This window comes from Taudactylus pleione, unplaced genomic scaffold, assembly GCF_031769625.1.
Source record: "Taudactylus pleione unplaced genomic scaffold, aTauple2 ptg000188l, whole genome shotgun sequence".
In the NCBI taxonomy this organism is placed as follows: Eukaryota; Metazoa; Chordata; class Amphibia; order Anura; family Myobatrachidae; genus Taudactylus; species Taudactylus pleione.
In genome coordinates, this window is record NW_028284590.1 from 638,343 (window position 1) to 658,956 (window position 20,614).

A 20,614-nucleotide genomic window follows, 5' to 3' on the forward strand; every position below is an offset into this window, starting at 1 on the left:
GATATGTGATATAATATGATTTAATGATGTAATGTGATATAATGATATAATGTGATATAATGACGAATGGTGCTAGATCAGGTTATGCTGTGACAAAGTGTGTACATATAATATTCATTATTTTTACTGAGAATGTACCCATATATATTATATGATTAGATAGAGTATAGTATTCTAAATATCCAATGTCTTTTGAGAATTGTATTGGGTATATGGTCCTGATTCAGAGCCGGACGCAATTAGCGCTCGCTTGCCCAGAAAATAGAGGTGGCTATTCAAATGAACCGTTCGCTCTTTGCGGTCTGTTCACGCCTCTAGGTCTGAACAAGCGAACAAAACTTGCGGTCGTTTTTTGGAAAAATACGCCCCCTGGCCGTTCGCATCTTACATCATGTCCGCTATTTATTAGATTAATCGAGTACATCGACCAGGGTATGAACTGCTCGCTATTCTTGGGGTTGGTTTTTGCTACCACAATCTTGCGAGCAGTTCTGGCTATAAAATAACCCAGTGACGTGGTCAATGACGCTGCTGTTTTAATTATGCACACCCATAAAACGCCCGTTTTGACCTTTAAGCACGCCTGCGTTCGGATCTCCACTCCCCGTTTTCAAGCACCTTCCCCTGTTACCACCCACATACGCCTCTTTCTGTCACTCAAATTTTCAGGCATTCGCTATTTTGCGAGCACATGAATTTCGACCGCACTGACTGGTTTGCCCATGCGTATAACGATCCGTACGCATGTGCAGTTGGGCAAACATCACCCGGAGCGAACGAGCGGCCGCTTACGAGCGGCTCTGAATCAGGCCCTATGTTCTATCTTTATGTGTAAGAGTGTCATGGGGCAGGGACGTCTGGACGAGGCGATGGGAGAGGGTGGATCAAAAGATCTACGGACCAAGGGCCTGATTCAGTCCCACTCGCAAGCGGCTGTCCGCTCGCAAGTGGGTCGATGGTGTGCACTGAGCATGCGCACGACGGAGGGAGCTCCGTCGTGCGCATGCGCCAGATGTGACGAGCGAACGAAAGTCCTTCGCTCGTTGTGTCTGATCAAAGGGGGCGTGCTGTCGATGTTGATTGACAGCACGCCCCCTTTGGTAGGAGTGCCGGGACGTGCCTCCCTGACGGGGGCGTTCCCACGGGAACGCCTTCCGTCAGAAGCCGACCCACTGACATCACTAGTGATGTCAATGGGAGTGATTTTGGCACTGATAGAGCCAAAATCACTCCGGAGCATGCGGTTGAAAACCTCAACCGCAGGCTCCGGCTCGCAGTTTCGATGGTCGTGATGGTCACGACCATCGCGGCCATCAAACTGCACGCTCGTATATCCTGTGGGTGGTGACCCACAGCTATACGAGCGTCCAGGAGGACGCTCCATTTTCATGGAGGGCGGCCCTCATTCAGAGCGTGCGCTCTGCTCAGAGCGTACGGCTCTGAATGAGGGCCCAAGTTATAGCGAAAAACAAATACAGTATTTTATTTTATATTAAAGTATAATCGGACAGCGGCCTCTGGAGTGGAATTGTGGCCAGACAGCGTGCTTGGAAGTGGAGTTGTGGCCATGTAGGTTGTCAGGGGCAGACTTGCGACTGCTCACCGGCCTCTTTGGCGGCCTTGTGTCCATCCAGTGTCTTCTGTGGAGATTTTGTAGCCATCCCGTGACATCTAAAGTGGAATTGCGGCCAGGCAGCATCCTCAGAAGTGAAGTTGTGGCCATTTAGCGTCCTTGGATGTGGACTTTTAGGTAGACTTGTGTCCATTACAGCAGCTTCTGGGTTGGTATTGTGGCCATCCAGCGGCGTCTGTGATGCTACTGTGGCTGTCCAGCATCTTTTGTGGAGATTTTGTGGCCATCCAGCAGCCTCTGGGGAGATCTTATGGTTGTCCAGCGGCCTTTGGTGCTGATTTGTGGCCAAGCAGTGGAGATGTGTTTTGGCTGGGAATTGGCTTTTGGAGTGGTCTTGTCGCTGGGCTCTGACCTCTGTAGTGGAATTGTGGCCAGGCAGCAGTCTCTGTAGTGTATTTGTGCCCAGGCAGACTATGACTCTGCAGTTATAATGGCACACATCTGAAATTGTAGTGGCAGCACTTTATACAGGTGCAGAGCAAGAAGAAGATGAATATACAGAAGAAAAAACTGCTAATGTCTTTTATGGTAGCAATAGACTCTGGATCACCAAGTTGATGTTTGACATTCTCAGTTTGCACAGCCAACCTAAATCCAGCCTTCATCTTCCCCTGAAGCCAGCAGTAGTAGACTCCTCTGTCACTGAGCTCTAAAGAACGGAAGTTCAGATGGTTTCCATGGTCAATGTACACTCTCTTAGAGTCTTTAGGCCCAACTAGATGTGTTGTTCTGTAAAGCCTTTCATCATCCTTATCCCAAGCCACAGCTTGTCCTGGCATGGCTCCTGGACACTCAATGATCAGGCTGCTGCCTACAGGCTTAGCGTACATTTGAGTTGGTACCTTGGGTAGCTTGGGCAGCCAAGGAATGCGATCTTTAAGTTTCATTACCCCACTTATAAAATTTTGGATCTTTCCTAGGATTCCTGTTAGTGCCTTTCTGCAGGGAGTCATATAGCTCTCGATCAAGATTTCTGGTCTGCGATTGGTAAGATATTTTTGAAATCTTGCTGGAACAGCACCGGATCCACATGGAGCCACATCTTTGTTGGGGAGACGATATCTTGGGTAAAGGTAGTTACTCCTTACATAGCAAAAGCCCAGTCTCCTTTTCTCTCCTTTCACATCACAGCGATCACATACAGTCCAGTCCGAAAAACTAGTGAAGGACACAAAGTCTCTCATTTCCAGGTCATCTTGTGCGTGCTCATTCTGGTCTTCAAATACTACATGTGCTTTTTGGGATTCCTGAATGTCAACACTATAGCCATAGAAAAACTGCTTGCCCTGTGTGCCACAGATGTAGTGCCCGGAATCTTTTTTTTGTGACTTGAAAATGATGAGGTTGTACTCACGGATGCTGAACCTATGCAGGGTATCATAATTACTGTGCAGGTTGTTACTGTCCACTTGGGGTATTTTGCCAACATCTGAGAGCACCTTGGTGAGCTCACCACCAATGGTCTTCTGATAGTACCACACCACAGATTTAAACTCTTCAGGCTTGCAGTGGCAAGTAAGCACAATGGACGTGTCCGACAGGAACTCAGCTGTATCAAAGAGCAGGAACGCTGGGCAGTGAATGGTCCTGAAGATGTCCTTTTTTTCTACCAGCTCAAAGCCACAAGCCGGCATAATATAAATGAATGCAGCAGCCACAAGAAACATAAGGTGAAGACTTCTGGGAGTCATCACTGACGAAAAATAATATTGTGTTCAGGATAGAACACAAAATATAGTAACAGCAAAGCAGAAAATTAGTCTTCTCTTGTCACATGTGACAAATGAGTGACCAGCTGATTAACCACTTACATTGTCTACTCTGTTACTATGATGCAACAATCCATTGTTACCATGGAAACGGCCCAGACACACTTATCCATTAACATTTGATAATTACATGTTACACAGGAAGAATTAATGATATTAGACCATAATTATCCAGCATACATTTGCTACACATTAATGTATGAGATAAAAGGAATTATGTTGTACCTGGAATGTAGTAGATACTTACTGACATTATGGCCCTTGGACCATTTCTTATAATTATTAGTTTGTTCCTTATATTAAAAACTAGATGAATCAGACAGAACCTCCCATAGCCTCACGCGTCCCACTTCTACAATTATAGAATGTATATGCTTGGTTTATGCAAGATTTTCTATAACTAGCAAAGCCCATATTGTACATATACATCATGTAATCAGGATAACAGTGGTGATTGGGAAGAGAATGGTTTATACAAAGGCCACTATTGGCTCCATACAGATCTGATCTCCACCCCATGAAGCTCTTACATTAATATTGGGGACCTGATGTAATGGGAGCAATGAGTAAGTGCACCACACTCTCTTCTCTTTTGCACTCTTTTGCGCCACATAAACTATTATATATTATTGCAGTTTTACCAGCGGGGACTATAAATTACGAATATTGAATATGCCTGTAACATAGCGTCAATGACACATATATCTACTTACTTTGTAGGGTGTGGTATGATATGTCAACTTGCAGAATGTTGACATTTATTATGTGACACCTTAATGTTGACATGCTTAGAATAATATTATTTAGCCTAAAACTAACAATAACCCGTTTAGTTGCTGTTTATTTTTAAACTTGGGCTAATGCTATTTAGTTACAATTAGTTGTGCAGCTGAGGACACAGAGTTTAGGTGTAATCTCCAGCTACTGTCAGACCAGCACACAGACCAGCAGAACACAGATTGCTCTTTCTTGAATTTGTATCAGTATGGAAAATGATGTAGAAACCAGAGGCGGCTCAAGGTACGGGCTAGCAGGGCCGTCGCCTGGAGCGCCATAGCCTGAAGGGTACAGCCCTGCTCCCTGCCTCAACAGTATTTTTAGAGGCACTCACCACCGCCACCCACTGGCGGTATTGGTATAAACGCAGAGGGAGGGAGAGGGGGAGGGAAGGGGCGACATTGCAGCACAAGACGGGTGCAGAGAAACTTAGCGCCGGACCACCTGGTAGAAACTCTTCAATGTTGCAGTTTGTCCATTCAGGTGAGTTCTGACAGTTTAACAATTGATTTATAAATTACAAAATAAAAAAGTGATTTGTCATCTTCTGAGCAAGTATTTTCCAGTCTGATAAAGTGGATGGTGGCAACTGAGCTTCCTCATAGAATGCTCATCTTACTGAGCCCTTATCTCCTCAATGATCAGAGTTACTTTGCACAACTAGGACGAGGACCATATTTGCATATTTATACAATGGAACAGCGCTAATAACAAAATAAAAAATGATAAATATATATATGAATACCACTGGTATGGAAGGTAAGCCAAGACACAATATATAAATATAATAACTTTATTTATGTCTCAATGTACTAAGTTATTCATCATTATGGGAGTTAGTCTAATGGTTTGGGTTCTGGTCTCCCACACTGAATGTTATGAGTTTGATCCCAGATAGGGAATATATTGGGGTTATATTTGGCATAAAAGAATAATCTTTTCTCATTATTTCCACATTAATTTATTGCTTTTTGATTCTATAAAATAGAGAATAACATTAATAAGGCCAATTCTAGGCCGGATGTTTAGATCTTGTCTGTACTAGATGCATATAATGTTGATGTGCCAGGTTACGTATCTTTTTATAGACTGAACTAGTTGTGTATATTTAGGGGGAGATGTACTAAGCCTGGGAGTGTGATACAGTGGACAGGCCGTGTTTGAAAAATGACAGTTAGGAGCTGATTGGCTAGTACTTTATCTCATTCCACTTTATCACTCTCCAAGCATTAGTACATCTGGCCCTTAGACTCTGCAAACTTGATTAGAGGTGTGATAGTGTTGTAGTTAGAGTCAGTGTGCATGAGCAGCAAGGTCCATGGTTATAATCCGGTATTTATAGATTTTCAGGATTGTTATATATATATGTTTTTCTATTATGTGTAGTTTATTTGGATGTTTAGGGGTCATTTATAAAAATGGATAAATTATGTATTTATTTGTTATCTATATAATCCAAGACACATTCTACTTTTTGTTTTGCATAGAAGAACTGTGTGTTATATATTTGCTAAATATTGCTGTACCTGTAGCTATCATATGTGGAATAATTAATTGATTAACAGTAAATTGAGATCCCTGCTCTAAAGCTGGTAACACATCTAAAGATTATCTGTCCAACCAGCCAACTAGCTGATTGGTTGGAATGAAAATCTGGTAACGTATGGGAGTAAATGATGGTCAGCAATTTGCTCCTAAATGCCAGAAAAGAGATGAAAATGGTTGTCAGTCAAGTTTGAACAAATTGTTTAGATCAAACATTTAACAAACTAAAGTTTTTGTCCATTTTCCGGCGTTTGGGAGCAAATTGGTGATTGTCATTTGCTTTAATTCCTTACCAGATTTTCATTCCAACCAATCAACTAGTTGAATGGTTGGACAGATAATCTTTAGATGTGTGGCCAGCTTTGAAAAAGGAGATGGAAGTGTTCTGGGGGTTCATTCTCTTGGAAAAAACCCTCTAATTGAGGGTGGAACATGTCAGAGGCTGCTTCCAGACTTACCTGTTTAATGAAGCCTTGCTTAAGGAGGTGCTGGCTGGGCATTGGCCCATACTTGCCAACTCTCCCTGATTGTCAGGGAGACTCCCTAAAATAGCCCTGACTCCCTAAAGAGTCTAGGGGGTAAATTTACTAAGATGGGAGTTCTATTAATAAATGATGTTGCCCATAGCAACTAGATTCCAAGTATTATCATCTAGAAGGTGCTAGATAAATGAGAAGTAGAATCTGATTGGTTGCTATGGGCAACATAATTTCTTAAACAGAACTCCCATCTTAGTAAATTTACTCCTAGCAATCTTCCTCATTATGAAACTGTTACATTAAAAAAAACATATATAGAGAGATATTCATTTAAAAGGGAACATTAGTATCATTTCCCTGTATTTATTATAAGGAACAATGGCCCTCATTCAGACCCACTCGCGAGCGGCTGTCCGCTCGCAAGTGGGTCGATGGTCTGCACTGCGCATGCGCACGACAGAGGGCGCTCCGTCGTGCGCATGCGCGAGACGCGCCGAGCGAAGGACTTTCCTTCGCTCTGAGTGTCTCATCAAAGGAGGCGTGCTGTCGATGTTGACTGACAGCACGCCCCCTTTGGTGGGTGTGCTGGGGGCGTGCCTGCCAGACGGAGGCGTTCCCAAGGGAACGCCTATCGTCTGAAGCCGGCCCCACTGACATCACTAGTGATGTCAGAAGGAGTGATTTTGGCTCTGATAGAGCCAAAATCACTCCAGGCTTTGTGGTTGAAAACCTCAACCGCAGGCTGTTGCTCGCAGTTTCGATGGTCGCGATGGTCAAGACCATCGCGACCATCATCCTGCACGCTCGTATATGCTGTGGGTGGTGACCCACAGCTATATGAGCGTCCAGGAGGACGCTCCATATTTATAGAGGTGGGCCCTGATTCAGAGCGAGCGCTCTGGTCAGAGCGTCCGGCTCTGAATCAGGGCCAATGATCCCTCTGGCTACATGTATTTTCTGAAAAGTATTATTGTGTTTTCATAAACAAGTAGATCTTAAGGTGCCCATACACGGTGCGATAAAGCAGCCGATCCGACGGATTGGTACGATTTGGCTGCTCTATAGTACCATGTATGGGCCTGATATTGGACAGAGCGTGCACCTGTGGGGTCGTACATTGCACTCCAAGATCTTACTACAGGTTCAGTCAATCTGGTGATGCGATGTGCGATCCCATGCAGCGCTATGCAGGTAGGGGAGGGGGGAGCCAGCATATCAGGCGGTCGGCCACCCGATATGCACCGTGTGTGGGGACCACCCGATATGCCAGACGTCGAATCCCCAATGCGTCGCACGGTGCATATCACACCGTGTATGGCCAGCTTTATACGTCCAAAGATGTTGTTCGGAATAGCACTTTTGTAATGCGAGTTACTGTCTTAGAACTGTAATTTTAATTATACTATTATTATTATCATTAATAATAATAATAATAATTATTATTATAATAATAATTAATTTTATGTATTTTGAAACTGATCGAAATTTGCTATGATTGGCATGCCTGAGTTGAAATTTGGCTGAATCATGACATACAGGATTTCTAGGGCTTCAACTCTATTAAAATGCTAGTGTTTGTCCAAAGCAATGATAAGATTCCAAATATTTGTATAGGGCAGCATCCAAATAAATTTCCTCATTACAGAAAACCAGAAGTAGAAAACGTTGTTTCACTGATAAATACACTAGAATATTAACTACACTACACATTTATTTTCGCCTAAGATGTCATCAGTGTTCCAATAATATTCATGGCGTCCTACCTAAGCCATAGAAAGGGCGTGGTATGACTGGTCGATAGTCTAAAGGTTCTGAGTGAGTGTCTAAACAAGAAGGTCTACAGGTTCTGAATGTTGACAGTCAGAAAATAGACATGGTCATTAGCTCGGCCACCAATATAAAGACATGTAGTTATGTCGACATTCAAAAGGTTGACATTTAACATGACACAAAAATGTTGAGATATGTTTTATAGGTTGTTTAGGCCTAACCCTAAAAATCATCAGAAAACAGTACGTCAAAATTTTTGTGTTGACCTCTTGAATGTGTCGACCATTTAACCATATCCACCTAAATACAGGTCTAAATATTGGTGGTGGACCTAACGACCATGTTGACCTTCTGACTGTAGTCATTCAGAATGTGTCGACCTTCTGGTGTCAAACTTTTTAATGTCGACCAGTCAACCAGGTACCCATTTTGGACTAGTTGCTACTGGAAACAGCCAGTCGGGTTTATCAAAGAATTTGCAGGTTGGTGTAGCCAAGATAAAGGCAGAATATTTACAAAGGAAAGGAACAGAGCCATATTTAAGATGCTTAGACAATTTAGTAAACTACAGACACATTAAATGCAAACATTTTATATAAAACGAGGGATATAATGTGCTGTGGAATGGGGTTATCTATAACTGTGTGTAGCTACTATCACCAGAACTGCAATTCTTCTAATTGGAGATGGAAGAAAGGGAAGGTATAGCATTGGGACACCGTACTTGTATGCAGAAACTGGTAGTGTTATTGAAACATTTATTCCATTAGTAACTGTTTAAAAAAAAAAAAAAAACATTTAAATGAGAAATATGGTCAGAGGTTGTTATGAAACATGTGTCAATTTAGATGATCCAGTTTGATGACCCAAAAGGCATGTTAGCATGTGTGGTTTGATGGAATGTACACTCCCTCTGCTTTACAAGCACACAGAGGATGATAAGGCACCAAAAAGTGCAGCCAACTTGTTTAGAGATGCAGGGGCAGCAGAAATGCTGACCGCTTGTGAAATGAGATCCCAGCAGCTGGCCAAAAGCAAGCAGTAAGCTCAGTGGTGCAGAGACTGAGGCTGCCATCACTGAGTGAAGCAGTTAGCGGCAAGGTGGCAGCCAGACAGACACCTTGTCGCGTTTCTCTGTCACTAATATGGTTTCATCATCAGAAGGCAATCATTTGGCCGACTGTGCAAGGACTGAGATGCCCATTATTAGCACACGGGTATGCTGCAATACTGATTGATGTGTCCTTATACATCACTCTTGGTTGGACCATCGAAACTTGCACATCTCTGCTTTGTGTTAGCTGTCCTGCTAAGACAAAGCAGAGAAGAGAGAAGAATGAAAAACACCTTATTTTAAATAGTCTTTTCTCTGCTGCAACAAATTTACAAACAGTTGCTTTTGCTTGTAAAATTCATACTGTGTAAACATTTATTTATCTTCAAGGAGACAGCATAGACTTTACATATTTGCACTTTGCATAACTTTTCTAAATGTGCAAATAAACTGATTTTATGGACCAGTTAACCACACTCACCGACCCAGCAAGGCAGCGCCTGGTTTCTGCCACATGAAATGCAGCAGATAGAAGGATCCCACTTCTGACACCACTTTTTGAAAGTGGAGTGCAAACAAATGACTCTTTACACTGGTTGGTTATGTCAGATAACTGTTTTACTCATCAAAAATGTTGTTACTGCACACTTGTATACATAAGATGGCTTCTTGATACTAGCTACTGTATTCTCCACCAGCCCTAGCTATTGTCTGGCTGCTAGTCAGCTTCAGAAGCTACACCCACTGGATCCCACAATCCTTTTATCCATCACCCACTCCCAAGCATTCATACCCATGTAGTGCAGCTGCATGTAAAACATTTCCTGTAGGAGACAGCAGGATCCTTAACCCTGTCTGCCCCTTGTCCTAGGGAGAAAGTCCAGTTCTGGATGTGTACCCTCTTTGCCACACTATCTGTCTACAGACTGTATATATATATATATATATATATATATATATATATATATATATATATATATATATATATATATATGTAGACCAGGGGCAGATCTGGGGCTCTTTCCCCATAACACTTCTATCTTGCCCAATACCCCCATCCTGGATGCGCTCTTGACCTAGACTCTTCTAGACTTTCATTGTATTTCCTACTTTAGAAAATATTACTTGTTTTTTAATGATTAATGAATTTTGTTTTTATTATTTTGCTTTTTTACTTTTTTGTGAAAGGTAAGATTTGTGTTCTTGCATGTTACTTAGGTAAAGTGAGACAATTTTATTTTCCTTAGACAGTTATTTATTTAGGTTTCATTTAGTGGAGAGAACAGCACTTTCTTCCCTGTAGGGAGCAGAATGGGTCACACTTTTTCTAGTACAGATGTTGCAATACTTGAATTACTGTTCTGCTGTCGCAGTAATCCTGCTGTTTCTGTGTCCCACTTATTGTTTCCTGTAGTGCTGCCTGACTTCTGCTAGTACCTTAGGAGCTGACACATATGCTGTATCAGCATGTGTAATATGCATACCTGTTACCATCACTCCTGCTGATGTGACAGCACAATAGACAATGTCACCACCTTCTATGAAGGAGCAGAAGTCACAATTTTGAAATATATGCAGATTCTGTGACTTATAATATTCAGAATTTTTTTGTTGTCACAGATAATGTAATTATATATTATGATTTACACACAGTAGCCACTTTATTAGGTATACATCGATTACTGGGTAGGGCCCCACTTAGGTGATGGACTGAAATGATAGCATCACGTAGTTTCTGCCCTGTGGCCCTTGCATCTGGCCAGCAGGTTATTCCCGGTGCTCAGCATGATGTCATATGCTAAAGGGGCATGGCCGGCACAGGGTGCAATAAAGCTCTGTTGCGGTGCTGCATGAACTCATTGCCATGTTTGTGGCACTACCTCGACATGATGTGTGCTTTGTGACAATGGGGGGAGTTTCATCAAACTTTCCAAAGATGGCAAGTTGAGAAGTTGCCCAAGGCAACCAATTAGCTTATATAATTAATAAAGTGCAATCTATAAAATGATAGCTAGTAGCTGATTGGTTGCTATGGGCAACTTCTCCACTTGTCATCTTTAGATGTTTTGATAATTAACCCCCATCGTGCATCGTGCATGATGGAATTAGCCATTAGAAGATGACTAGGCCATAGAGAGATGCACATGTTCAGACTGTATTAACAGGCCTAATGTGTGCAAAGGAGACAGTCCCCACTCCATTACATCACCACCACCATCATGAACCAGTGACACAAGATGGGATAGATCAATGGGTTCAAGTTGTTTAGGCCAAACTCTGACTCAATAATCTGAATTTTGCAACAGAAATTGTGTTTTATCAGATCAGGTAGCATTTTGCCATCTGTTCTTAGCACACAGGAGTGTGGTGCTCTGTCCTAGAGTTGGCTGGCCATCTCTACTGAGCGATCAGGGGAGAAGGGCCCTAATCAAGGAGGTGACCAAGAACCCGATGATCACTCTGTCAGAGCTACAGCATTTCTCTGTGGAGAGAGGAGAACCTTCCAGAAGGACAACCATCTCTGCAGCAATCCACCAATCAGGCCTGTATGGTAGAGAGACCAGACGGAAGCCACTCCTTAGTAAAAAGCACATGGCAGCCCGCCTGGAGTTTGCCAAAATGCAAGGAATGAAGGACTCTCGGACCATGAGAAACAAATCTCAAAAATTATACATTATATATATATATATATATATATATAGACTTCTACGTGGATCGGCACTCACATACATGGTGTTCAACAACTCTGGTGCCTTCCGCATAAATCTATTGCTGTTGCTGTTGTGTATATATAAATATATATATATATATATATATATATATATATATATTAGGGATGTGCGCCGGACCATTTTTGCCAGATTTGGATTTGGTTCTAATTCGTCGTCCGGCTTTGGATTTGGATTTGCCAAACTGCGGTGACTGGCTTTGGATTTGGATTTTTTTACAAAAATGTACAAAAAAAGCTAAAATCACATAAATTGGTCTTTTTTTTCTTCCTAGAGTATTATTATCCTCAATAACATTAATTTCCAGTCAATTTAGACCATATCACAGCAATAATATTGTTTTCAACATTATTGGCCAAAGGTTGCAGTGAGCTGACTGGTTACTAAGTGACAAAGCATTGGCACAACGACACAGACACCACAGTATAAAGCACATCTATGACACATTGCCACACAGCAGTGGCAGATTTGAAAAGTAGTGCACCCACCCAGTGGGGTACGGCCAGCAGAATCACAGTACTTGTTTACATAGTGGGCTACGGCCCAAGGAGTCACAGTGCACAATCTTATTCACATTACACCGCTCATAGGGCCTGATTCACATTACACCATAAAGTAGTGTCTCTTATTTATGTTACGACACACAGTAGTGCCCCTTTTACACAATGCCCACAGTAGTGACCCTTTTACACAATGCCCACAGTAGTGCCCCTTTTACACAATGCCCACAGTAGCAGTGTCCCTTACACAATGCCCCCAGCAGTGGTGCCCCCTATGCAGTCCCCTTAGTAGTAGGGTCCCCTATGCAGTGCCCTCAGTAGAATGCCCCCCAGTAGTATGCCCCCCATTAGCAGCCCCCCCAGTAGTATGCCCCCCATTAGCATGCCACCCAGTAGTATGCCCCCCATTAGCAGGCCCACCCAGTAGTATGCCCCCCATTAGCAGGCCCCCCCAGAAGTATGCCCCCCAGTAGCAGGCCCCCCCAGTAGTAGGCTGCCCCAGTAGTAGGCTGCCCCAGTAGTATGCCCCCCCCTGTAGTAGGCTGCCCCAGTAGTATGCCCCCCCCTGTAGTAGGCTGCCCCAGTAGCAGGCCCCCCCCTGTAGTAGTATGGCCCCCCAAGTAGTATGGCCCCCCAAGTAGCAGACCCCCCAGTAGTATAGCCCCCCCAGTAGTATAGCCCCCCCAGTAGTATAGCCCCCCCCAGTAGCATAGCCCCCCCAGTAGCATAGCCCCCCCGCACCCCCAGTAGCAGACCCCCCCAGTAGCGCCCCCGGCCCTTGCACAAGTAAAAAATAAATAAATAAAAACTTACCTGAATCCCCGTTCCCGCGCCGTCCGCTCTGCTGTCACACGCTGAGGAGGGAGCCGGAAGACGGAGCTCATGTGTGAGCTTCAGCCGGCTCCCTCCGTGCAGCAGCCAATGAGAGTCTGTGTGACTCTCATTGGCTGCTGTAACAAACACACAGCTGCCGCTGGCGGCTGTGTGTTTGTATCTGTGTAGGGCAGAGTGCTATCACAGCGCTCTGCCCTACACAATAGGAGCCCTGATGTCGGATTCTCTAGTGAGAATCCGACATCAGGCGGCCGCCGTTCGGCCCCGAACGGGGATCCGAGTCAGGCGGTGAACACCCAAACAGGGTTCGGGTGGACTCGGATCCCCAATGTTCGGAGCGGTTCGGATTCCACAGAATCCGAACCGCTCATCTCTAATATATATATATATATATATATATAGATGTCCATGAACCCGGCGCTCCTGTTGATATAAACAAATGCTCTGGTGCCCTCCAGGGTTGTAAATAACAGCCAAATGAAAGGAATCCAATGAGGGGGCACTCTGGAGACTGTGCAGCAAGTAATAAAACCATCCTTTAATGCATCCTACGTTTTGGGAGTTACCCTATCGTCAGGGACAAACAGAATAAACATACAGCACTAGCACAACATATAAATCATACTTGCCGACTATCTGGCTGCTCCTTCCGGGAGGGAGCAGCCAGATCGGCAGAACAGGGGGCGTGGCCGGCAAAAGGGGGCGTGGCCGGACGGGCTGAAGGCCATTTCCGGGTGTGACAGGGGGCGGGGCCATGCAATCGAGTCATTTTGGCCCCGCCCCCGCTACACAATGCCGAAATACAGGCATTGTGAAGCAGGGGGCGGGGCCAAAATGACGCGAATCGCGTCAGCGGCCTCCCGCTGAAGGGGGTTTATCAGGTACTGACGGGGGGGAGACAGGGGATCGGCGGCATGCGGGAGGCTTGCCTGCCTTTCCGGGGGGGCGGGAGGGTAGGCAACCCTGATATAAATACCCTCCCCCAAAAACAATTAACACTGTGGGTTATCTCACCTGAGGGATGCCAGCCGACAAGATCCCCAGCAGCTCGGCCAGACAGCACGTCGCTGTCTAGTGACATCACGAGTCCTCGCCCCCCTCACATGAGCTCAATCCCTGGTTGCCAAGCAACCAACACCACTGCACAGAGCGTAATGTAAACATACAAAAAAAACATGTTAAAAATTACATTTTCAGCACTGCAATAATCGCACATGAGGTATACACTTTTGTACAAACTAAATAATAATTCAAATACTTAAATATCCATATTTCCAACTCTAACAAGGATCGTCCTATGAGTCCCATTTCTTCCCCTAAGGATAATTCACAACGTGATCTACGATCAAAACACAAGACATGATAACATATGAGCTACAATGAGCTCCAAGCAACTATGCCTAAATAAAGCAAAGGGGCAAAGGGATGATTGGAAACAAAAAATCCCTCATGCATTTCAATTTTCCATCCAATACATTATATTGCAGGTTACCCTGCCCAAATGCATATAAGGCAAGGTATCCTTGCCCCTATCAGCTTTGCTGTCAATACAAAAAACACTGTAACCCCAAGGTTTCGTTCAAGCCCCTGGGTGCAAGGGTACCCAGACTATATATCCACTTAGATTCTTTTTGAAGCAGACATCTGCCCCTGTTACAACTATGTTTCAAAATTGGCACATTATCAATAATTATAGCTCTCAGGCAAGCCACACCATGTCGAACCTGTGAAAAGTGCCTAGCCACTGGCTGGTCACTATGGCCTGACTCTATAGCCTGGCGGATCACACTTCTGTGCAATGCCAGTCTCTCCTTAAATTTCCTCTCTGTCTTGCCCACGTAGTGTAATTTTTAACATGTGTTTATTGTATGGTTACATTACGCTGTATGCGGTAAGCCATTCAAAGTGTGCTAGAGACGCTAGACTGTGACAATAACCGCAGAGGAATTAGCTTTACACACGTACAAAGATGCAGATTAAGCACAACGGAACTTGGCTTGAGGAAAAGCCTCGGCCGCTCGCATTGGAGCCCTTTTTGCACAAATTCACACTCTGTCTTAAGGCCCCCATACATCAGAGATTGATTGCAGCAATCGTGCAATTTGCAATCGATTGTGTATAAAACTTTCCTTTTTTCAATCGATTGTGGCAATTCTGCAATCTGCAATCGATTGAAAAAGGGAAAGATTTTTATACACAATCGATTGCAAATTGCATGATTGCTGCAATCAATCTCTGATGTATGGGGGCCTTTACACAGATGTACAAATGTTGCACATCAAATTGATCAGTGTAACATAAAAATATAGGACCTTATTCAGCAGTGCTGAACACAGATTCCTGATGATCGGGAATCTGCGCATGCGCCTGACCCGTTCTGCGCAAGTGCAGAACGGGTGTGCGATCACGCACGCAGACTGGTAGCAGACTGGCAGTGATTGGCAGTCTGCAGCAGTTTGGGGGTGGGGAGGGGGCGGCGATGGCCTCTGTTTCTTGAAATGGAGGCGAGTCGCCACCGTTGGGGGGGCGGGAAGTGACCAGGATCTCCATTGGCTCACTGAGATTTCCTGGCATCTTCATCTCAACTGCAACGGCTGGCTTGCGTGATCCCATGGGTCACCTTAGCAGGCGATGTTCCCGCAGAGTATCCGATGCTGCGTTGGCCAACACAACTCGGATAAGTAATGCACAGGGGACATGATGCCTCCTGTGCATTACCATATCTGCCAGGATCGCAACTGCAAAGCTGCCTGTGTGCATACATCATATATCTATAACCTGCGTGCATACATCATATATCTATAGCCTGCGTGCATACATCATATATCTATAACCTGCGTATATACATAATATATCTATAGCCTGCGTATATACATCATATATCTATAACCTGTGTGCATACATCATGTATCTATAGCCTGCGTGCATACATCATATATCTATAGCCTGCGTACATACATCATATATCTATAAACTGTGTGCAATCATCATATATCTATAGCCTGCGTACATACATCATATATCTATAGCCTGCGTGCATACATCATATATCTATAACCTGCGTGCATACATCATATATCTATAGCCTGCGTGCATACATCATATATCTATAACCTGCGTGCATACATCATATATCGATAGCCTGCGTGCTGCTTTGCAATTGCGATCCTTGCTGAATCAGGCCCATGGTTTTGTCACGGGATGTAGTTATCAGACTGGCGGACGGCATGCCACTGGTCTGAATCCCGTTGGGAGAAGCCCGACATGGGACTTAAGATAGGCCTTGAAATACTGACGCCTATCTTAATCCCGATGCTGGAATCCAGAAGGATGACACCCCGAATGAAGGTAAGTTGGGAGCGTCTTAGCTGTTAGCCACGGGGGGCGGGGGGTGGGTATGGCTGTAACCAGGGTGGTGCGACCTGTACCATTGCACAGGGCACTGCAGGGCATGGGGCGCTGTTTGGGCCTGTCAATTTTCCTGTTTATTGTCATTTGCACCTGTAGCTTCCTCTTCTTTTATCCCCAGTATCTCCTGGCCTCACCTATCTCTTCCCTGGCTCTTCCCCATGAGGCAATGGCCCTTTTTCATGTTCTAATTTAAAAAATTGGGGGTGGGGAGGGCGTGCCGATGCTCTCTCTGGCACAGGGCACGAAATAGTCTAGTTACAGCTTTGGAGGGGAGGGTTAAGTTTAGGCAGCATAGCGGGGTTAGGGTTAGGTTTTGGGGGTGGGGGGGTTAGGGTCAGGCACCACTGGGGCGAGTTAGGGTTAGGCACTAAGGGAGGAAGGTTAGGTTTTGGAATGAAAAGGGGAGATTTTAGATTAGGCACTAATGGGGCGGGTTAGAGTGCGGGGTGGGGAGGCTTAGGGTTAGGCTGCAAGAAGGGGGGGTTAAGGTTAGGGGGAGAAAGGGGAGGGTAAGTATACTTACCCAACCCCTGTCGGGATACCAACCATCGGGATGCTGCTGTCGGCAGTGGCATCACTTACCTTGATTGCACCCGATGCGATGGTCAGTCTGGGGCCATATTCTCGCGTGTGCCGGGGAGGAAGTGGGCGTGGCTTTGTCCCACAAATCCACACCCACTTATGTTTGACAAACTTGGGGATGCATCATGCCCCCGTCCTCTGCAGTCAATAGGCAGGGGAGAGGCTAGGGGTTGCTGTGCTGCTCCGCTGAGCAAGCCCGGCTCAGAGCAGCAGCAGCTGCTGGACAGGAAACAGCCTCTCTCCTGCCTCTCACGAGTTCGGCTGCTCGGTGACACCATCCGAGGGCGTGACACCGAAATAGCAGAGCAGCTCTGCTAATTTGGTGTCACCCCCTCGGATGGTGTTACCCGGTGCGGCCCGCACCCCCTTGTCACGCCAGTGGCTGTCGGTATATTGACAGGAGACATTCCGACAGCCGGCATTACATACTGATTCCTTTTGTCACTCCCAGTTGTTTTATTTATGTAAATAACTAGCACATTTTCAGTGAGAAAGACGCGTGGTCAGGTCACGTGTGGTATGGTGCGCCGAGAGGGAATTTTTGGTGCAACTCCAGTCACAGTGTAAAAGGACACACCTGTATAAATCCTAATGTGATATATGGACTTTGTTTGAAAACATGATTAGAAGTTAGACATATTGTCATGAATATCGTGACTTAGGCGATATATATTGTGTTCTAATTTGTGTGTGAGGGGTTTCATTTCTAAATCTATATTTGTGAATAGTGTAAATGTGATGGAATATTTATACCATAATCATATACTACATATATGATGTGATAAAGAAGACCTAGGTGATCGAAACATGTGAATGATATAAATATGTGTAAGCTCAAATGTGTGATAATATAATGAGCAGAGATAAGTGATATAATGAAGAAGGGTGCTGGATCAGGTTATGCTGTGACAAAGTGTGTACATATAATATTCATTATTTTTACTGAGAATGTACCCATATATATTATATGATTAGATAGAGTATAGTATTCTAAATATCCAATGTCTTTTGAGAATTGTATTGGGTATATGTTCTATCTTTATGTGTAAGAGTGTCATGGGGCAGGGACGTCTGGACGAGGCGATGGGGGAGGGTGGATTAAAAGATCTACAGACCAAGTTATAGCGAAAAACAAACAGTATTTTATTTTATATTAAAGTATAATCGGACAGCGGCCTCTGGAGTGGATTGTGGCCAGGCAGCGTCCTTAGAAGTGGAGTTGTGGCCACGTAGGTTATCAGGGGCAGACCTGCGACTGCTCACCGGCCTCTTTGACGGTCTTGTGGCCATCCAGTGTCTTCTGCGGAGATCTTGTAGCCATCCCGTGGCATCTATAGTGGAATTGCAGCCAGGCAGCATCCTCAGAGGTGAAGTTGTGGCCATTTAGCGTCTTTGGATGTGGACTTTTAGGTAGACTTGTGTCCATTACAGCAGCTTCTGGGTTGGTATTGTGGCCATTCAGCAGCATCTGTGATGGTACTGTGGCTGTCCAGCATCTTCTGTGGAGATTTTGTGGCCATCCAGCAGACTCTAGGGAGATCTTATGGTTGTCCAGCGGCCTTTGGTGCTGATTTGTGGCCAAGCAGTGGAGGTGCGTTTTGGCTGGGAATTGGCTTTTGGAGTGGTCTTGTGGATAGGCACTGACCTCTGTAGTGGAATTGTGGCCAGGCAGCGGTCTCTGTAGCGTACTTGTGCCCAGGCAGACTATGACTCTGCAGTTATAATGGCACACATCTGAAATTGTAGTGGCAGCACTTTATACAGGTGCAGAGCAAGAAGAAGATGAATATACAGAAGAAAAAGCTGCTAATGTCTTTGATGGTAGCAATAGACTCTGGATCACCAAGTTGATTTTTGACATTCTCAGTTTGCACAGTCAACCTAAATCCAGCCTTCATCTTCCCCTGAAGCCAGCAGTAGTAGACTCCTATGTCACTGAGCTCTAAAGAGCGGAAGTTCAGATGGTTTCCATGGTCAATGTACACTCTCTTAGAGTCTTTAGGCCCAACTAGATGTGTTGTTCTGTAAAGCCTTTCATCATCTTTATCCCAAGCCACAGCTTGTCCTGGCATGGCTCCTGGACACTCAATGATCAGGCTGCTGCCTACAGGCTTAGCGTACATTTGAGTTGGTACCTTGGTTAACTTGGGCAGCCAAGGAATGCGATCTTTAAGTTTCATCACCCCACTTACTAAATTTAGGATCTTTCCTAGGATTCCTGTTAGTGCCTTTCTGCAGGGAGTCATACAGCTCTTGATCAAGATTTCTGGTCTGCGATTGGTAAGATATTTTTGAAATCTTGCTGGAACAGCACCGGATCCACATGGAGCCACATCTTTGTTGGGGAGACGATATCTTGGGTAAAGGTAGTTACTCCTTACATAGCAAAAGCCCAGTCTCCTTTTCTCTCCTTTCACATCACAGCGATCACATACAGTCCAGTCCGAAAAACTAGTGAAGGACACAAAGTCTCTCATTTCCAGGTCATCTTGTGCGTGCTCATTCTGGTCTTCAAATACTACATGTGCTTTTTGGGATTCCTGAATGTCAACACTATAGCCATAGAAGAACTGCTTGCCCTGTGTGCCACAGATGTAGTGCCCGGAATCTTTTTTTTGTGACTTGAAAATGATTAGGTTGTACCCACGGATGCTGAACCTTTGCAGGGTATCATAATTACTGTGCAGGTTGTTACTGTCCTGTTGGGGTTTTCCGCCGACATCTGAGAGCACCTTGGTGAGCTCACCACCAATGGTCTTCTGATAGTACCACACCACAGATTTAAACTCTTCAGGCTTGCAGTGGCAAGTAAGCACAATGGTCGTGTCCGACAGGAACTCAGCTGTATCAAAGAGCAGGAACGCTGGGCAGTGAATGTTCCTGAAGATGTCCTTTTTTTCAACCAGCTCAAAGCCACAAGCCGGCATAATATAAATGAATGCAGCAGCCACAAGAAACATAAGGTGAAGACTTCTGGGAGTCATCATCAACGAAAAATAATATTGTGTTCAGGATAGAACACAAAATATAGTAACAGCAAAGCAGAAAATTAGTCTTCTCTTGTCAACATGTGACAAATGAGTGACCAGCTGATTAACCACTTACATTGTCTACTCTGTTACTATGATGCAACAATCCATTGTTACCATGGAAACGGCCCAGACACACTTATCCATTAACATTTGATAACTACATGTTACACAGGAAGAATTAATGATATTAGACCATAATTATCCAGCATACATTTGCTACACATTAATGTATGAGATAAAAGGAATTATGTTGTACCTGGAATGTAGTAGATACTTACTGACATTATGGCCCTTGGACCATTTCTTATAATTATTAGTTTGTTCCTTATATTAAAAACAAGATCAATCAGACAGCACCTCCCATAGCCTCACACGTCCCACTTCTAGTATTATAGAAAGTATATGCAAGATGTTCTATAACTAGCAAAGCCCATATTGTACATATACATCATGTAATCAGGATAACAGCGGTGATTGGGAAGAGAATGGTTTATACAAA

General features: G+C 44.4%; 1 protein-coding gene and 1 pseudogene across 1 annotated transcript; both read right to left on the reverse strand.

Moving 5' to 3' along the window:
* Positions 1-2,058: 2,058 nt before the first annotated feature.
* Positions 2,059-3,324, reverse strand: LOC148519570 (Ig-like V-type domain-containing protein FAM187A pseudogene; annotated as a pseudogene).
* A 15,477-nt stretch (positions 3,325-18,801) lies between these two features.
* Positions 18,802-20,067, reverse strand: LOC148519571 (Ig-like V-type domain-containing protein FAM187A). Its single transcript, XM_088476417.1, has one exon. It carries the CDS (start codon positions 20,065-20,067, stop codon positions 18,802-18,804), a length of 1,266 nt encoding a protein of 421 aa, XP_088332543.1.
* Between the last annotated feature and the right edge of the window lie 547 nt (positions 20,068-20,614).